Source organism: Clytia hemisphaerica, unplaced genomic scaffold (genome assembly GCF_902728285.1).
Source record: "Clytia hemisphaerica strain Z4C2 unplaced genomic scaffold, Clytia hemisphaerica genome assembly, whole genome shotgun sequence".
In the NCBI taxonomy this organism is placed as follows: Eukaryota; Metazoa; Cnidaria; class Hydrozoa; order Leptothecata; family Clytiidae; genus Clytia; species Clytia hemisphaerica.
The window spans coordinates 511055-531274 of NW_027104433.1; the positions used below are offsets into that span (position 1 = coordinate 511055).

General features: G+C 35.8%; 2 protein-coding genes across 2 annotated transcripts; one reads left to right on the plus strand and one right to left on the minus strand.

The window, feature by feature from the left end:
- Positions 1–499: 499 nt before the first annotated feature.
- LOC136820738 (activating molecule in BECN1-regulated autophagy protein 1A-like) lies at positions 500–11687 on the minus strand. Its single transcript, XM_067076960.1, has 16 exons — positions 11544–11687; positions 11123–11181; positions 10738–10921; positions 8927–9105; positions 8534–8606; positions 8294–8325; positions 7709–7839; positions 7314–7463; positions 6662–7047; positions 5542–5820; positions 4394–4757; positions 3704–3889; positions 3274–3371; positions 2681–2743; positions 1987–2126; positions 500–1566 (listed from the first exon to the last, which is right to left on the minus strand). Exons 1-16 carry the CDS (start codon positions 11658–11660, stop codon positions 1530–1532), a joined length of 2478 nt encoding a protein of 825 aa, XP_066933061.1. The 5' UTR covers positions 11661–11687; the 3' UTR covers positions 500–1529.
- Positions 11688–14911: 3224 nt separating this feature from the next.
- Positions 14912–19483, plus strand: LOC136820719 (uncharacterized). Its single transcript, XM_067076937.1, has 5 exons — positions 14912–15085; positions 15555–16530; positions 17140–17317; positions 17865–18421; positions 18770–19483. Exons 2-5 carry the CDS (start codon positions 15565–15567, stop codon positions 19250–19252), a joined length of 2184 nt encoding a protein of 727 aa, XP_066933038.1. The 5' UTR covers positions 14912–15085; positions 15555–15564; the 3' UTR covers positions 19253–19483.
- Positions 19484–20220: the final 737 nt, after the last annotated feature.

Sequence of the window (20220 nt, forward strand, 5' to 3'; positions counted from 1 at the left end):
TTTTTTATTACCTTGTATTCACGCTATCACGCAAACCAATGAGGGCCGTTAAGAGATGTCATAATTTACCCGAGCCCAAAAGCTCTTCCACTTAAAAGGTATTCATAAAAAACTTGAAATGAAAAAAACTTGTTAATGTTGTTTCACATCTTGGTCTCAGGAAATGAGAAACCTTTTTATTTTATGTATAGAAAAATAACAAAAATCAAAATAAAATAGGCAGCAGCATAGTAATATATTTTAAAAAATATTTATACTTGGTATAAAAAATTAAAAAAGGGAAGATACAACTCTTCGAAAACATAGAGAAGACGAATATTCTCTATTACTGTAATGCTTAAAAATGAAAGTAAGCCTGTTCTGTGGCCAAAAATTTGTGGTCTCGAATGTTTTTTTTGTCGAGTTGATTTTTTGGTCTTAAAAAAAGTTTGAGCATATTAGAAAAATGTCGTGTTCAATTATCAAAAAGGGGGAGATTTCTCGTATCTACGGATTTAATGCATGTCGATTTAAAATTCCGTCCTGAGTATCTATGACGTAGACTCGGCGATGTATTTTAAGTTTTGGAAAAGAGACCTAAAGTAAACCGACCGTGGTCTCTAGTAACGTAAGTGGAACAAATCTAGAAAATTTGAAGAATTTTAAGAGAATTACCTGAGAGTCCTCACTACACTTTCACTGATAGTTTTTATCTTAAGAACCAAACTGAATTAATTCTTTATGAGGGTATAGTTTAATTGTTCAATACTGAATATGAAATGTGAAATGTGAAATTTCTTTGTAGGTTATTTTCTAAGAGTATCATTTTTGTATATTATGGCACTGAATTGTCTATGGGTCCATACAGGCCATATTGTTATTGTGTTATCATTTATATAATTTATCTTCTGTTTATGAGCATTTAGCTATACACAGAGCTGTAAAATGAAATAAACGACACTCGTCGTATCAAAAATGACAAAATTTAGTTACGTAGCGTTTCTTGTTTTCTTGTGTACAAATTGAGTACACAAATGGCTCAAATTTTATCCAAGAAAATCTCATTTTTCCATCGTTCATATCATGCCCTTACTATCCATAAACTGTTACAAGTTCTGCAGTTACATAAAATTCTGTAAAAACCTCTCTTCAATAACATCAGTTTTTAAAATTTTTGTCTGCAAAGAAACCACCACAACATCAACATGAATCAGAAACGTCCATGGAATCTCCGCGTCAAAATGGCTTATGTGGGCTTAATCCATTAAGATTTTCCTAAATCGTTTAAATACAAATATCTTAACAACAACGCTTGATTCGAAACGTTAAAACAACGTCCAGCGGACGTCCGTGACGTATGTGGAGTCGAATTATCATCCTTGTATCCATCTGTACACGGGCATGCGTTGTGTTCCAGTTAGATGGACAAGGCTTATCTCGGTTTTTCTTTTCATTTTAATTTGGTACGGGACCAACATAAGAAATCTACCTTTTCTCTCTTACTTTAATTTCACCGTTACACCATCTGAAATGTTTTTGCACTGCCGTCTTCAAGTTTTCGCATCTTGGTCAATGAAAGGAGGTGGTCTGAAAATTAAAAACATAATTATTTAAAAAGTAATTGAAACGTGTTGAAAATCCAAAACAAATTTTCAAGTCAAAGGGTCTAAAGTTTCTCTTTTATCAATGTAACAAGGAAGTAATATACTACTTTTTAAGAACCAGTTCTCGAGGCTCAACTGTACTTATTTTTTGGCACTAACAAAAAAAAACGGAATAAAAAATCCCGGTTTTTAATGAGACACCAGTAGGCTTACTATTGCAGATGAGATGGAGATTATAAGATAATAATCGGTCATTCGAAGTAATAAAAATGACGCGTTCTTTAGAAAAAGTAACAAAATTGTTTTATTACTGGTTAAAGACTAACAACCAACCAAATCAAATAAGAGCCTGTTAAAAACTCCATCTCGTACCTACTATTGTTGATTTTTGAAAGTAACTTACCGAATGAAACAGTGTTGGATGTGTCCTCGGTTTGTGCCATAAATGATGCCTACACCAGGAGTAGGGTGAAACTTTATCGAATTCACACTAACATTACTTCTTTGTGTGCGGTTTGAAATATGCCGAACATTGAACAGAGGCTAAAAAGATATTGTTTTAAAAATCGAATTTCTTTTTCATCTATTTACAGCAAATCTTTAAACTTATAGACTACCCTTACCTTTGAAAAGAAAATGACCAATTATAACGCTTTTTTTGCTCACTTCTTGCAAACACTCTCCCTTCTTTTGGTTTTGCAGAAAGCTGGCATTACTTCTTGTGCATACTTAAGGGGTACACATTGTTCAGAATATACAATATTAGAGGCCCCAAGTGGGGTGGCACCTCTCATCGCGACGATCATGAAATTGGCCAAAATCTGGTAATCATGCAAAAATTGTGAAAAATAGCCTCAATCACACTAAGTATCAAGCCTCACTTTTTAGCCTTTCACGCGTTACATCACTAAATCACGCCAAAATAATTTTGAAATCATGCCATGAAGCACGAAGGAAACGTCAACCACGCAAATCACTTGCGGTCTCGATTAAGTATTTGATAATAACCAGACCTTACTTATCCCACAATTAATTTTTTTAAAACAGCATACTTCAGACATTCTCAATTTTCTGGAAATATCAGGACTGATTCTTACCTTAGAAATATCGCTTAGTATTTTCTTGCCATTCGAAGGAACGTTTAACACTTGCCCGATAAGCTAAACAAAATGATAAAGTTGGATTAGATTATACTAAATTTCAATGCTTTGACTGTGGTAGACTTCAGCCATTGTTTTTTGTAACTGTCATCTTGACAATGCAAGTAGATCACAATTTTATTCTTCCAAAGAGGGGACTGACCTGGTTATTGAGTGATCAGTTAAGAACATGCCAAAATTAAATTTGATTAGTTATTTGAGACCACTGACCTTTATATATCCCTGAAACGAGCTATATCCGCCATCTTTGATCGATGTTTTTTTTTAATTGGTACCCGTAAAGAAGCCATTGCAGTGTTAAAAATTAACATCTAACGGCGCTACATCATCAAAAGTTTTCGAGGGAAAGTAGATCTAGCGCTCTCGATGCATTTACACCGCTATTGAGTAGTGCCGCCATTAGGGTACCACTTTTCAAAAAACTCTGATCAAAGATTTTGCTTGGCCGGGATTGAGAAGCTTGGTCCAGGGTATATAAAGGTCAGTGTTTGAGACCCACTGAAAATACAAATTTCGCTCTAAAAAGCTACCTGGTGGTCAGTAATTTGCCAATGCAGTTTTCGTGAAGCTAATCCAATCAAAACGTAGCGATTCAAGGGTGAAAAACTGATCGATACTGCGTTGGGACCTGAAAATGGAAATTGAAAAAAGTTTAATTTTACGATGACCAATAAATTCATGCATTAGATAATACTATGAACTTTTTGAAAACTATTGGAGCTGTAAACTTTCTTTCCATTTGGGTGAGGGAAGGGAAATGGGCTTAAGGGAAGTATACATCTATTTTTCGTCAAATAAATTAATTTCGCCACCTTTTCTGCCTTTTCACCCACAAATAACAGTATCTACGGGAAACAAAAAATCCAAAAAAATTATTTGCCTCCCAGACTTTGCCAACCCTCTATGCTACTATCTAACCTCTAGCCCTTTTTTGTGACAACAAGTTAAAAACAGATTTACCGTATTTTCTTGAATAAACGCATTGGCCGAAATTGGAAGGTTGCAGCGAGACAATTTTGAGTTGTGCATCCACTGGGAAACCATATTCGCTCGGAACAAAGACACCAACCAGTGTACCATCTTGTGATACATCTATACTGGAGTCGTTATGTATTTTACAATAAGGAACAACCACGTTCCGATCCTCTGTTATGAAAAAAAGATACAAAGATTGACCGAATTCTCTTCAAAAAGACTGTTTATGTAATCTTGACCGTGATAATATTCTCTGGGTGTTTTCGTCTTTTTCATGGTTTGCTCCCCCTGACATTGTGACTTTTGACCACCCGGAGAGCAGGTCTAACTACCCGGACAAGCATTAGTTGACACCCAGAACACTCAGAATTTACCTTCAAACAGAGCAAGTTTACCCCCGGACAAGGCAAATTTTGTAGATTTTTTTTACAGCCGGACACTAAATCCTCCAACCCCCATGTACGAACATTTACTAGAAGAGCCCATTTTCAGACTTTTTTTAACATCGTGATTAGCAAGAGGTCTGTTGATACATGTTAAGAACTTAAAATCATGATACAATTGTCAAAAGTAGATTCTCAACTTCAGACAAAAACTGTTTTTTAAACTAGACTGAGACGGAAACTCGTATGACAGCTTCGAGAACTGAGTAAGAAGTAAAAAGGGTAAACTTACTGTTAGCAATATCTGGAGGTTTGGGCAAGTTCGAGTCCCATAACTGCAACCGATGAGTCGTATCGATGATATTATTTGCAACAGCTGCTTCACCGCTTCCTGCAAATGCTCCAGCTATGGCACGCGTGACGGCCGTCTGTAAGGCTACTTCGGACTGTTCGTCTTCTTCGGACGCTATGACGACGGCCGTATGCACGTGGTGACTTGAACGGGCCGTTGCAGTAGCGACCGCTCGTTGGATAGGCACGTTACCGAGATTTGAGATGCTTGCAGAATGACGTGTAGATGGAATTGAGACGAAACCGTGGACGGGAATGGATGAGGTGGCACTTTCAACAGAAATACCCAGATCAGTTGTAACATTCTGAAATTGTAAGAAAAAAAACTTTGATCAAGTATTCATCAAATACAAGAATTCACTTCTTCTTATATTAGTAAAGTAAGTAAGTCTGCGACCGCAGTCGGAGGCGACCCGAAGGCTCCTCTTTCGATAGCTATCTACCCGAAGGTAGGGGAGGGCGCCACTCTGTCTCCCTGGATTTCTCCACTTACCCTTGATCCTTCTCTTAGTTGCTGAGCATCAAGCAGAGAGGCATCAAGTACCATTTTGGGAATCTTTGGTATGACCCGGCTGGGGGTTGAACCCACAACCTTGCGAACCGTAGCCAGATGCTCTACCACTGTACTACGGTCGCTATCTTCTTATATTAATGTGACCTAAAATTTGCATACATTGAAAACTTGGTTATTTGAAAGTCAACAGGAATAACAATTTACTTGCCAAAAAATTCGGAAGAGTAGTCGACTACAAGTAATGGAGAATTATTCTAGGCTGTAAAATGAACGAAAAAGAGATCTTTTGTTGTTTCTCTCTTTTGGGATTGACATTTGGAAAAACTCGAATATTTAATAAAAGCACACCACGGTGAATCTGAAAAAAGTAGCAAATCTACAAAAATTTATTCCTTTGAACGACTTACAATCCCATCCTCCTTTGAACTAATTGCTCGTGCACGTTTAATCAAAGAAAGGTTTTCAAATCATCTCGAAATAAACTGGATTGGATTGAAACTGGTACGATTTAAACTGAAATAATTATGAGGTGTGCGCCGCGGAGCGCTATTGAATCAAACACATGAAAGCATTACCGTAGATTGTGACGAATGAGTCCCAGACCCTTCTTCTTCCACCATACCACTTTGCGAATTCGATACATCGCCTAATGTGAAATTCCAGATTTCCGAACGAACCTGTCGCCCGGTCGATGAATTACTCAAAGTCCGCACAATGTTGGGTAAATTTTCTGTTAACGGTAAATAGCCTGAGGGTGGATTTTCGATGATGGCGGTGGCAGTGGGCGGCGCCAATGTATGTGAAGAGTAAGATGAAGGGTGGAAATGATTTGATTGTTGATTGGTCGACTGCTCCTGATATATAGAAATTACAGTAGATGTATATTGTGGATAAAACAAGGGATATTACCAAACAAAGCAGCAATCTTCAAAAATGAAGTATGCACGTTCATTAGATTATTTTCATGCCAGTAGTGGCACATTTCAAGCAATTTTTCTCTGTCACTGCTGGTAAAAACCGGGGCGTTTCCGTAGAACATTAACACCGTGAATATCATGAATTTAAGGGATATAGTAATATAGTAAATAGTTACGGAATATTAAAAAAAACGGTGTGCTCTGCGTAACTAGTACAAAATCGAAAGGAACGTAAGATACCAAAATTAAAATATTGCGATTCTCACTATTGTTTAACAAGTTTATTTTGAAAAGTGATCATTTGAATGTTGACACGTGCTTAAATTTTAATTAATACGCTTGTGTCCCTTTAAAAGTAAAATCATTTTGCATTGCGGATAGTGGAAATATAAATTTAATTTCTTCATTAAATCGATATCAATTTGAAAATGTTACATTCCTATTACGCTCGAATGAATTTTGTTTCAAATTGCTCAAAAACATTGAAAATCTCATTCGTTATATCAAAAACATTGAGAATCTCATTCGTTTTATCAATAAACTACAGTTGACTCACTTTAATTCGATGTTCAAGCAGCAGGGTTTTCCTTGGATTAGAGAAAGATTCGAATTATAGCGAGTTTTCTATACTACTTACCAGTTGTAGAAACTAAAGTTTTAGATCGAATTACAGAAAAATTTGAATTATAGAGGTTTGTATTAGAGAGAAAAGATTATAGTGGGAAATCGTTCTTATTACGGGGAGGTTCCATTTTAGAGTATAATAAACAAAAATTACATTTTCACTTTCATCATCTTCTTGTTCTTCTTCATTACTTTCTTCTGCAACTTCAACCTCGCTCTGGCCACTGTCAGCCTCGTTCCCGCTCTCTGCCTCGTTTTCAGATTCATCTCTGCTCATGGGCTCATTATCAGATTGAGCCTCATTCACAGATTCGTCCTCAGATTGAGCCTCATTTTCAGACTGAGCCTCGGTTTCAGACTGAGCCTCGGTTTCGGACTGGGCTTCGTTGTCAGAGTGAGCCTCGTTCTCGCTGTCTCCATCAGCTTCATAATCAGAAGAATTGTTGATTGTATCATCCATAACATTGCTTGAGGTAGAGACAGTCGCCATCCCACTGGCTCGCAAGTCTTCTGGATCTGTTTGTACGCCCATGCTACGCCCTAGAAGTATTAGAAGCCTTTATTAGTTTTTATTGTACTCTCATTTCTCGATATGATAGTAAAGCTTGTTTACACAATTTGGATGAATTGAATATGTAATGAATATTTGCAAAACTTAATCGCTTCTATGTTTTAGGTAATTTATGATATTGAAAAAAGTGAAGAAAAAAAAACAAATTGACATTTATTATATTTCATTTTAACACAGTCATTTCAAAATGTTAGCAAGTTGAAAGGATTTTAAGATGTTTAACTGTAAAACGAACCTGTTTGAAATCTTTTTCTTTCTAACGATATGTTCGCGCGCTCAAGTTTAGTTGAGTTTTGTCCTTGAAATTGAGGATCGAATTCACGACATTTGCATTGACCTCTCTCTTGTTTGCAACACGATTCGTTCGTTGTCGAAGCTGATGCTCCTAATTCATTAAAATAAGAAAATTGTTAAGTAAAATTATCATATCATAAGGTTAAATCAAATGTTGAGGCTTTTTCGCAGTCACAAAATATATAATCAATCTGATCGGTTGGAAATGGCGCAGCATATCTTGTATTCTAAATAAAATACTATGAAAATATAGGAAAGATTGTGTTGTATTCTAACAACGGTAGCTAATGAGACAAGCTTTGAGTTTCATGAAACTAAAATTTGAAACTTTCTTACCAGACGTATCAAGTTTTAATCTTTTGCTGCAAGTTGGTTGGTCAGTTGTTTCAGAGTTTCGTCGTTGGATTCGCATACAGCTAACAGTTTCCACAACACCTTGTCCAGAATATCGAGCTTGACCAGAATATCTGAAATAGTAAAAAGCATTGGAAACGTCCTAATTACAGTTAATACCGAGTTTATGTATTTGCACTTTTGAGAACGGTAGAGTGACTGAAGCGATTTGGAAAAACCCGCAATTCCGCCCAGCAAAATCGAGGACGGTAAAAGTGCTGATTTACCGTCGTCCTCAGCTGGTCAGGATCTACTCAAATTAGAACCTTACCGTCTCAGTCGCTGAAAAACACACATACATAAACTCGCTAATCCCAAGTGGGGTCGAAAATGGACCAAATTGAGCTTGTGAAGGTATAGGAGTTGAGTGGGATTTTATTCCAGACAGAAGCTCTCTCGAGTTGACTAGATTTATTGAATTTTAGAGTTGTGCTATATTGTCAACATCAACAAACGGCTTAAATGATTTGAAAAACATATTACAAAACACAGGTTTTAGTTTGTTTGGTTTAATGCGATGGTTCTTACCCACCAGTCCTGCTAACGTTCAAACAATGCGGCTAAAAATGAAAAAGAAATATCAAATTCGAAACATATAAAAAATTTACTCAACAACTTATCTTCTTGAAAGATTCTTAAATTCGCTTTTTGTTCTCATATTTTTCAGTCTCATGATTTAATAAAACTATTCCTTTAAATATGAAACCATGTTCTTAAAAGTTAGTTTGGTTATTAATTATGGCAAAGTTTTAAAAACATGCTCTTTACCTTACAATATTGTTTAGAAGTATTGGCTATTCCAGTCAAAAGCTTATCACCAAGAGGTAGAAATCGAACCAATCTATAAGGAAAAATAATATCAAATCCTTAAAAACAAGTTCGGTGGATTTAATGAATAAATTTTCAATAAGAAGACAAATAAGAACAAGAATTATCATATACACTTTAGTATATCTTTTTTCAACTTTATGAGTTTGAAGGGAGGATGAAAACTAAGAACAGAGAAAAATTGCAGTAGGCTACACTGGGTTATCCCATATTTTGGAAGAAATTTTCAATTTTATTTACCCTTTACGTAATTCAACATAAACTTCAAGAAATTAAGAACAAGGAAAATTCCTCATATAATCTCCTATGTTTCCATAAATGGCCCCACCTTACCTTATTGTCTCTGTATGATTTTTGGTTGAAATGGTTTGCATCATGGTCTGTGAATTCCAGTTGAAGAACAATATTTTGTTTGATGAACAGATGACTAGAACGTCATCAACAGGATGGAAAGATAAAGATGCAACTACTGATTGAGATCGATATACAACATTATTCTTGTTTGGTAAGTACTGAAAAAATACAAAAATATACAAACAAAAGATTAATCAAACATTCAACATAAATCCTATCAACATTTTCCTCTGATCAATGGGCTTTTCCAGAAAACAATTTTACCCCCACTGTTGAGGATATTGATTTTTCGAAGATCAAACCCCCTGGATATCCTACTTTATTAGTAAAGACCCCCTGGATATCCTACTTTATTAGTAAAGACCCCCTGGATATCCTACTTTATTAGTAAAGACCCCCTGGATATCCTACTTATTAGTAAAGACCCCCTGGATATCCTACTTTATTAGTAAAGACCCCCTGGATATCCTACTTTATTAGTAAAGACCCCCTGGATATCCTACTTTATTAGTAAAGACCCCCTGGATATCCACTCTTAACAAGCAACATGCTGAATGGACCTACCTGATGATTAACATCAGATGAAAATAAGAAAAAATTGATAATAATTGTACAAAAATTCAGAATGGAAAAAAAAGCTTGTGTGTTGAATAATGTAAAATGGTAAAAAGGAATTTCCCCAAATACGAAAATCACTTAAACCATTCAGGCCCAAAAAACCCTATTTTTAAGCAGTTTTTGGCCCAAATTTGCCCAAATATATATCTTTTTGAAAATCGGGCTCCGTCACATTTTAGGCATTGCCATTTTGCATCATTGTGCAAAAAATCTGAAAAAACTAATGAGTCAACATTGAGAAAAGCTATATGTTCTTATTTGGTTAAAGGGAATTTCCCCAAAATACGAAAACCCGTTTTTCAAGGTGAATAAGAATTTTCCAGGAAAAACCACTTCAGCCATTCTTTAGAGAATCTTGCCCTCCATCTTTGTACAAAAAATCAGAAAAAAGTAATGACAGGATTTTGCACAAAGTCCAAAAAACCCTATTTTTAAGTAGTTTTCGGCCCAAATTTGCCCAAAAATTTTTTTTTCAAAAATCGGGCTCTGGCACTTTTTAGGAATCGTCATTTTGCAATCATTGTGCCAAAAAAACAGAAAAAAGTAATGAGTCAATCCTGAGAAAAGCTGGTAACAGACGAACGAACGAACAGACGGACGGACGGACGGACAAGTTATGGGTTAATTTAAAGGACCTCCACCGGGGTACCCGGAGGTAGGTCCAAAAATATGCTCAACCCCCTGGATTATCCTCTCTTATAAAGATGCTTACCCCCCTGGATATCGTACTTTTTACTTGAAAAGACACTTTACCCCCTGGATATCCGCTCCCTGGTAGATATTTAACCCTCTGGATATCCACTTTTGAACAAAAATTGTTAACCCCCTGGATATGTGATATCCTCAACAGGGGGGGCACGGGACTACTATTGGAAAAGCCCAATTTCTTTTGTATCTGCCAGGGAGGAAACAACATAAAGAAGAATGGCATACTTTTAATTATGCAAAATGAAGTAGGCAAAGCAATGTCCAACCAATATTTTGAATGCTAAAAACCACAGATTTATTATCGCCTATAATAAAGTTTCAATAAAACAACTTAAATTCTTCCTAGCCAAATTATTTAAATGCTTGAAACAAAACAATGTATTTGCAATCATTCCAAGGCAAATTGTTTAAAAGAAAATGTAAATTATAAGCCTTGAATTGGAAAAGATCTCTTAAAAATGTACCTTTAAATTCCACAGTCTAACTTGGCCTCCCAAACAGCCTGATGCCAATATGGAATTATGTCTTGGATGAAAGACTACACACCAAGGGGTTCTTATATGACCAGTTAGAGTGTGTATAACTTTACATGAACTACATTCAGATATTTTGATAGTATGATCACCATGGCTGGTAGCTATCTTAGTTCTAAAAGTAAAAAAAGAGTTTCCTTTAGTGTTTTTGAATTTATTTTCAAGGATTAAATAATAATAAAGTGCTAACACAAAACCAGTCTTAAGTCCTGCCAGACATATCAAAAGGGTAGAAATTGTGATGTACGACTTTCTGTTGTTTCTACTAAAAGGCAAAAGTATTATTATTGTATTGAGCCTTGTTATAATTAGTTACCTATCTGGACTGAAAGAAATAACAAAAGTTGATCTTGCACTCCCAATTGAGCGGTATGCCTAAAAGTAAAAAAAAACAAACTAAAAAGATAAAATTTAAAAAAGCCTATTATCGTTTTTTGAGATTCTATTCAACATTGGACTATCTGCCTGCAGCCTGCAGTGCTAAGTTCTGTCATTTTCGCTAATATTTTCACTCAACTTTTTCAAAGTATAGGATGTTAAATTTCCACGTTGTAAAATTATACCACACTGGTATGTAGATAAAAAATGTACATAATTTTTGTCCAGCTCACATAATAGGTTTGTTACTCAACAAGCTTTCCCTGAAATAAGCAAAGCTAAATGTTTAATAACTTACTTGTGAATTGCAACGCAATTGGTTTACTTTACTCAATCGTTCAGGCTTAAAAAGTACTTACCTTATTCTCAGTACTCTTTTCAGCAGTTTTCCTCTCCAAGATCTCCAGAATATCTTGTTTATTTCTTTGAGATGTGAAGTTCTCTCTATCTATCAATGTTCTTAGGAAGTTTTTCATTTTCAATATGTTTTTATGACGTGCTTTTAATCTGTAATGAAAGGAGTAAAACCAATACAAAAACTACTAGGAAGTCTGGATGAGAGATTGGAAAATTTCGCTCTTTCACAGCTTATGTATAATTGGGATGGAAATCTACACACATGAAAGTTGCAACACTTAAACACTTCAGCCCAATCATAACCCATAATATTAATATTTGGGGTCATTAAAATCAGTGAAACATGATCTTTTTTAAATGTCGTCATATTATCATATTGCGCAAATAATTAACTTCAAAGCATATCAGTCAAATGTGCCATATTCTCCTAGTTTAGGTATGGTTCTCTTAGTAGGAGACAAATAATCTCCTAAAAAATCCTCTACTTTGGGTATTCTCACATCTACAGTAAGGTAAAATCCTCGTCTGGCCATGAGATCGGATAACTTGCATCAGTGGAGACTAACATGCATAGTCCTCAAATGAATGACCTGGCTGGTCATTAAAATACAAAGTTAAATCAAAACAAACCTGATCAGACCTGATTTACAGAATTTGCAAGTTGTAAAATATCTCCCAATCATAAAAGTGAAGTCATGCATAGTTATGTTTTAATATCATTATTATAAAATGTGAGATTACAGGTCTAGCAGCCATCAAAAAACATCTGAACTCCTACCATCTTAATAAAGTTTATGATCTCGCATGATTTTTTATTATCCAACCACGCTGTTTTATTTATCCACAATTCTGTTGGCAAGCAACTCGCCAAAAAGTATGGAGTAATTACTTTATGCAATAGACCGTTGCATTTGCTTAAAGGAGTATGTATACAGTACCACAATTTTTTGCTAAAAATGCCAAATTTTGTACAGTACTGTAACAGATGTGTGTGGAAACGCACTTTGATGGCATTTTTCACTGATTATGTGCTGTAACTTGGTCTAATGTGGACATCCCTCATTTAATTCCAACACCCTTTTTTAGTGCTGAAAACAATAGAAAGGTTTCAACTATTTTAATTTTGCATGAAATAGTCAGTGAGGAAAATTCCTTTTTCAATCAGTAATTCAAACTTTTATATCTCTAAAGTAAAGAAGGGTGTCAGAATTATATGATGGAGATGATATTTGACCAACTTAAGGTACTGGTTCAAGTTCTTCAAAATCAGGTACATGCATACATGGTCAAATAGACTAAAGCTTTTTACAGCTTCATTTTCTATGATAGATTTTGAGTAAGGTATATAAGTCCAAGTATTTTTTTAAAAAGTTCTTCCAAATGATAAGTGCCAGGTTTTTCAAAATAATAAATAGAATTAAGAATCCATCCTCACTGACTATTTCAAGCAAAAATAAAATAGTTGCAACCTTTCTATTATTTTCAGCACTAAAAAAGGGTGTTGGAATTAAAAAAGGGATGTCCACATTAGACAAGTTACCACAGCACATAATCAGTGAAAAATGCCATCAAAGTGTGTTTCCACACACAGCGTGAGTTACTCGTCAACAGAAGTGTGGGTGAATTTCTATTTGGTTGAGTCGCAGGAGGCTTTGAGGCCCATTTTCGCAACTATAGACGCTTTCAATTAGCGCCCCGTCAGCACCTTGAACTGACTTACCCAATTTCCCTCACATGGTATGGGTTGACCCGAGCGAAGGTTCATTCACTTGCCAAGTGAACCACTGTGAGTGGGATTCGAACCTCAGTCGCCTATGCAGCAACTAAGGTCAAAGACTACTATACCACAGCGCCTAATAACTAATTATTTAATTTGAAAAATTTTTCCAACCCCCGGCAGTTACATCAAAATGCCTCGAAAATGTCAATATGAAAATTGCGTAATCAGAGAACGTATGTCTCGCTCATTATAAAAAGGCTGAGACAAACTTTCAATAATTGGATTGTAACATCGAGTTAAGTCTCTTTTGTTAAGTCACCAGGGGGTAAATAAAACAGACCTTGATACATTTATCGTTCGTTTCAACTTGACCATTTGTTTAAAACTCAACCTCCTAAATATTTGGGGTAGGTAAAATATGTACAAAGAAATTCATACTTTTCCAACCCGGCCAATCTTTAAAAAAGAAGCGAACAATAAAATGTAATTACCCTTTCCAAATAAACCTCTTCGGTGGCGAGCGTAGTCTACTCTGACGTAATTGTAAAATTTATGTAATGGGAGTTTGACATAGTAATGTAATGTTGTTTGGGGAATTATGAAGTTCTCTGGGATTTCGATTGCATTTATTCAGGTTGATTTTTTATGACTTCTAATGGTACTTTTTCTAACGAGTTTGATTACTCTGTTCTCACACTTATGTCTTTTTTTTTTGCGTCCTTTTCCGTGATTACTTTTATTTATATTTTTAAAGACAGGTAAGAAGGCATATTGATGTAACTGCCCGGTTTATTCGAAATCCCCCCCACCCCCCTTAATTGGCACCTAAGAGTAGACACCTCCAGCAGCCATCGAGAAACAACCAAATTCCTGCCATCTTGAAATTTATAATCGTGCACAATTTTTTGTTATCCATCAACCACGCTGTTTTATTTATCTACGATTTTGTCGGCAAGTAATTTAACAAGTGGAACTGAGTCAATAAGGTGTTTAAGTTCTCCGCCCTTGGCCGTCATATAACGACGTAGGTAGTGTAGAGTGTAAATAGAATAGAAAGCTTATTTTGAGGTACTTTTAGACGTGGGAAGATTAAATATCCCAGGGCTCGACCCTGGACCTGTTTGGAGGGCTTACTGCTTTTTTTGGCGTAAGCCTCAACTTAAATAAACAACAATTCCCGCGTTGGGATATTCAAAAGACAGAAAAAAAGAGGAAAAAATATATAATAAGCTAAATCGAAAATTCTAGGGGTGCAATTTTTCTAAATCACCCTGTAGATACCCAAACAAACCAAAACAAAAACAACAGAAAACAAAGAGGTGCACAGAAGACTGTAATTACAGACCAGCCAAACACCAGACAACCAGACTGCCAGACGACCAACCAGACAAACACCTGAAAACTTGAAAGTCGAAGAAAAATAAAAACATGCAGTTAGTTTTTACCTAACCTAACTGTATTACGCTTCTTTATATCTTGTCAAGCTGTCATCCTAATTGATACATTGGCCCCAAGCCAAATAAGTCCTCTTTGTGTTCGAAATATGGATATTATTAAGCGCGCGTTCGGGTGGGCGGGGCGTTTGTTTTGTAGGAAGATTGACGTCACTTTTTTTCGAAATCGAAATAAATGAGGTCGCTGCATTGAGGTTTGTCTGGAAGGTCAAAAATAAACTGTCGTCAGTGTTTTCTGTCTACACAAAGATGTAGACGACAATCTCATTTATTTATCATAGCTTGCAGGTGTGAAACCGCGACATTGAAAAGAAGGCATCGTGGAGTGAAGAAATACCTTAGCCATACGAAAACCCTCGGGGTGACGTAGGTAAGAAAAAAAGAATTTATTTCCGAGGAGAATTAAAAACTGCGGTATTATAATTATAAATATTAAAAGCATCCAGTAACGCTTTGCTTGCTTGATATATTTCCTGTTTACCGTTTTTTGCTCGTAATTTTTATGTCAGTTTGGCGGATAACCAGCACCTTTTGCTTGGAGAAGTAGTTTTGATATTTGAGTAAATTTCAAGATTTTACAAGCTATATTCTGACAAGCTTTTATTGTATTGTAACCTTTTGACCTTTTCGATCCCTTAAGTCTTATGTTAAAGATCAGAGTTAAAACTCTATATTATTCCCGAATCTGCTGCACTTAAAAATCATTCATGTTTATGGTTTTAGAGTGTTTTGCAGGGAATTTCCTTTTTTCTCAAATTTCAAGTCAATTTTCCCGGCTTATTTTTACCGGGGACCCTTTAAGTTTAAAGAGCAAATACATATTTATTTTTTCTTTGTAGGTAAATCAAAATGGAGCCAAATACATCTAGCGATGAAGAATCATCTTTCTCGACCATTACAGCATTCACTGAAACACCAAGGAGCCAATCAGAAATCTCCTCCGTAACAACAGAAAGTACCGTCACCAAAAATGATTCTGAAATAACTAATGAAATATCATCAAAATTTGATATGTTGATTGAGCAATTAGCTCGTAACAAACAGATACCTAAAGAAATGATTAAGTTTTGTGAGGGAATGAAAGAACAATATCTCACTCAACATATTCCTGATCAATCAAATTATGCTGACGTTAACAAATTGAAAAGTCTTGCTTTGCGATATACAGATCTACTGTCCAGTGTGGATCATAAGAGCCGCAGTATGGAGATCCTAAAAAACGCGAACGATGAACTAAACCAATATATATCAGATATGGAGGATTATCATACCAAACAAATGGCATCTCTTAAAGCGAAGATCAGTTTAAATCGAATCGAATCTGAAGTCCAGTCACTGCATCCGTCCCTATCACCGTCTGTAGTTTCAAGTGTCCACAAAAGTCCAACTAAAAGAAGACGCTCTTCCATTATTGGTCGATTTTTCTCTAAAAATTCAGGATCCAGTCTTCCAGAAATAAGCGAATTAAACGCAATACCGATAGATCCTCGCCAAGAAGAAATCAAACGAATCAAAGAAGAGCTGATAAACAAAACTATCACAATTGAAGAACTCCGTAAAAAATCTGAGCAATTCGAACAAAAAGAAAAAGTCTTGGAGGCTGCAATACATAACAAAAACATTGAATTATCTCGTAAAACCTCTCGAATGATGAAGCTAAGTGACAACTTAAAATCCCAATCGAACTCTTATGCGAAGTCTGTTATGATGTTAAATAAGTTACAAGAAACTGCCCAAACATTGAATAACAAGATGGCCTATACTGCTAGTGACATTCGACATAACCGTGTGAAGGTGAAAGAAAATCAAGAAAAGGTATGACTTCAAACCCAGCAATTTCTATTTCTATTTGGTTGAGTCGCAGGAGACTTAGAGGCCCATTTTCGCAACTATAGACGCTTTCAATTAGCGCCCTGTCAGCATCTTTAACTGATACCTAATTCCCCTCACATGGCATTTGTTGACCCGGGCGAAGGTTCATTTCCTTGTCAAGTGAACACTATACCACAGCGTTCTTTTTAAAAATTTGGCCTCTTTTTACATGTCCTGAACTTCTTCTATGCCCCACTGCGGTTTGCGTGAATCCTTAAATGGGTTTTTTCAATTGTGCGAATGCGTGAAACTTTTAAAAAAGCTGCGTGAATTGGAAATCTTGTGTGAACAGAAATTGCGTGAATTTTGAAAAAACATGCATGAAGAATGCGTGGGTTTGGGAAAAAGATTGCGTGATTGCGTGAATTGAAGGTCCACTGGGGGCCTCTTCTATACCGCGAGTGTCCTATCACAGGCCATCAAAGTAACATATTGTACTAAAACATTTTGTTGTCAAAAGGGTTCGAGGAGCAAATATACAGACATAATTATATCGAGGATGTTCAATTCTTGCCTAACCTATCCTTATATAATTTCTTTTCCTGTCTCTAGGTAAAGAAAGTTGAAAATAGCGTTTATGCGACTAACGAGGAAAACAAAATACTCTTGGAAAAACTAAATAAGAGGAACTATGAGTTGGATAAGAAGAAAACAATCAATACCAAATTGGTCAAAGAAGTCAAGAAATATTTGCTATCTGTCATATCATTGGCTGAAGAGCATGGTGAAGGTATAAATGTTCATGTATCCTCCTGTATACTCCTGATAAGAATCATAGATCCGCTGGGAAACTCTCTGGAAAGATCGGCGAAAATAATATTGTCTCGCTAAGAAAACACTATAAATATTATTCCCGTTGAAAACTTATGAAGTCCAGTGAGAGAAAAACAAACCTTTAAGAATCCCCATTGGGCTTTGTAAACAATAGAATTTAAAACCCCACTTATAAAAAGCAAGACATTTTATCCCCGTTGGCATCCAGCCAAGTAGATTTGTACACGACTTCGATAGCCGAAATGTTAAAAACAAGTTAAGAACATTGGGCTTCGTGGACTCGAAAACAGCCAATTCCTTAGAAAAATGGACAAAAATACATAAAAGGTGGGGAAAATAAGAACATATTAAGAACATTTTTATGCTTGAAACTCAAAAAGTTAAGAGCATCCATAAGCTTCAAAAATTTTAGATGTTCCTATAAAAAAACGTGTAACCGGGCTTTGTGGATAAAAAAGTAAGCCCCTCGACTGAAAAAAAAAATTCAAATCTTTTTTTTCAAGGAGTAATGGATGAAGAAGCATCGAAGAAAAAGGACCGTGATTCACCACAAGACGAAGATCCAAAGAGTCAAGACCAGATCCTCAAACGTCTGATGAAAATCTCCAAAAGAAAGCTTTTGAAACTATTCCAATATAATAAAAAGATGATCGAAGAAACAAAGATGAAGAAGCAACAATTAGCAATTGTTCACCAAGCTTGCCAGACCACACCACCAACATTTGACGAACGAGCATTACTGAATGCTAAAGTTTCCGAACAGAAAGTGAGATCGGATGTAAAGAAAATAGATGATGAATTACGCCGTATCCATCAGAATAAAGATAGTGGAATGTCAATAGCTGGAGATTCAGATCAAATGTACCAACATCGGATGGCTGCCATTTTGAAGACACAGAATCATCATTATCCTTCCAATGTCAGTGTTCAACAAGCTGTCTATCGAGTTTCCAACGATGAGAGAAACAGTCCTGGCGGAAATCAAGGACCTCATTACACCAGAGACTTTGTTGACTATTTGGAACACATGAAAAACAGAGAAATAGAAATTTGTCAGGAGGTAAAATCGACTAATTATTTTGCACTTCATATCCCAATCACTAGGTCAACAGTCTACTTTTGTCAGTGGGATTATACGCAAGCACGTCATTAAAAATATGAAGAAGACCTTGTTTTATGGGTGTGATATTCAAATTTTGTTTGCTTTATAATTTCACAGTTCAAAAATTCGGTAGAGATTCTCAAAATTTAGTAGAATGAAAATTCAGATTCTGATACAGGTGTGTTATTGATGCTATCTAAGACTATCTTTGTCAGTGATATGGTGACATATATGATTGCCTTTTCGGCAACTTAGATAGAAGAAAGTAATACAGTAGCTGCAAGAATCATTTTCTGTTATTTTTAGGATCTGAAAAAGTTGGAAAGGGAGAATTATCATCTGAAAATTTCACTGGATGGTCAGTTTAAGAAAGTCCGCAAGCTTCAAACAGACATCCAATATGATAAAACAAGAAGTCACTTAAGTCCGTCAAAATCATCATACATCCCAACGGGCAGACTTTCATCCTCACCTTACGACACATCACCAAAAACTGCAAGACAGTCTCATTATGATATCTCACCAAAGTCAACTCGGTCACCACAACGATCGTTCCATACCGAATCATTCCCAAGTCAACCGAATTTTGATTTCGATGATTTAACGAGAACTACTGCTTTGAATGATAATTTTTGTGCACCAGTTAGTAATGAAGCAGAGCTCTTTATGGATTCATTCGAAAAGGGAAGTCAATTGATTCAAGGCGTATTTTCGGGACGTGACTCCTTAGAAAGAGATCTGTTGTTAACAAGACAACAAATTCAAAGAAATAAAGGACTCAAGTATTAGCAAAGTCAAGGTTGCCAAAGACACAATTTATTAGACTCAGATACAGAGTTTAGTTATTTGTTCACTCAAACAGGCCCAGTGGAAGCGGGGAGACTCCTCTTTTAAGCAAATGAAGTTTTTTCCTCAAATTTCTAACGAATTTTTTCTCATTTTGAGTCTTCAGCCTGACCACTTTTACGGTTGTTCCACCGGGCCTGTCAAAGTGTAAAAATCCATGCCTTTTTTGGGTAAGGTTATTTTTTCTAGTTAAAATGTTAAACTCTACCCACTGGTAACACTCTGCAAAAATATTTCCAAAACTTTTCCTATGGTACAGTAGGGTATATTCTATTTTCAAAGAATTGTAAATAAAGTTTTTTGTATGCTCGCTATAAATTATATTTTTAGCAGAAACCCATAAACGATGTTAAATATTCTGTTGGTGTTAGGAACTACATCTAAGAAAATCGTTACATTTACATCATCAAGCTTACATACCACGTTGCTCTCACGTTCAAAAAGCGTTTTGAGAATTTGATAAGAGAATTTCAGGTAAGTGTAGACAGAACTTCCAAGCTCTAAGGCTTTCAGAGAAAATTCGGTGAACAACTGACTCCCAGAAAGACAATTTTTGAAATAATTTTCTAACGTCGAAAGACTTTTCTACCTTTTCATGGATTTCGTCCTTAGTGGGAAAAGGCAAAAACTCAACTTGACTCGATTTTTGTTTGGAAGGTCAAAAAACCATTGAGGCCCCCACATACTCAGCACCCCGTATTTTTGCCTAAATACCCCAAGGTTGATAGGCCAAAGATGCATCTCAATCAAACGGGAAAGAATTTTTAATTTGCAGTTAAGTATTAGATATTGGTTAATGGCAAGCATTGATTAAGAATTCAAACAAAAGATTTACTGTCATTAAAAAAAGTCCTCGATAATTTGATATCTTGCGAATATGGTTAGAGAAAAACAATATTTATACATCTCGA

Bases quoted from the DNA above. Each gene is read 5' to 3' on its own strand.
- LOC136820738 (XM_067076960.1), bottom strand. From the start codon at position 11,660: ATGAAAAACTTCCTAAGAACATTGATAGATAGAGAGAACTTCACATCT. The intron at 9,106-10,737 runs GTACATTTTTAA...GTATTTTTTCAG, and splicing joins TTAGACTGTGGAATTTAAAG to TACTTACCAAACAAGAATAA. The intron at 3,890-4,393 runs GTAAGTTTACCC...TTTTCATAACAG, and splicing joins ACCTCCAGATATTGCTAACA to AGGATCGGAACGTGGTTGTT.
- LOC136820719 (XM_067076937.1), top strand. From the start codon at position 15,565: ATGGAGCCAAATACATCTAGCGATGAAGAATCATCTTTCTCGACCATT. The intron at 16,531-17,139 runs GTATGACTTCAA...TCCTGTCTCTAG, and splicing joins TGAAAGAAAATCAAGAAAAG to GTAAAGAAAGTTGAAAATAG. The intron at 17,318-17,864 runs GTATAAATGTTC...TTTTTTTTCAAG, and splicing joins GGCTGAAGAGCATGGTGAAG to GAGTAATGGATGAAGAAGCA.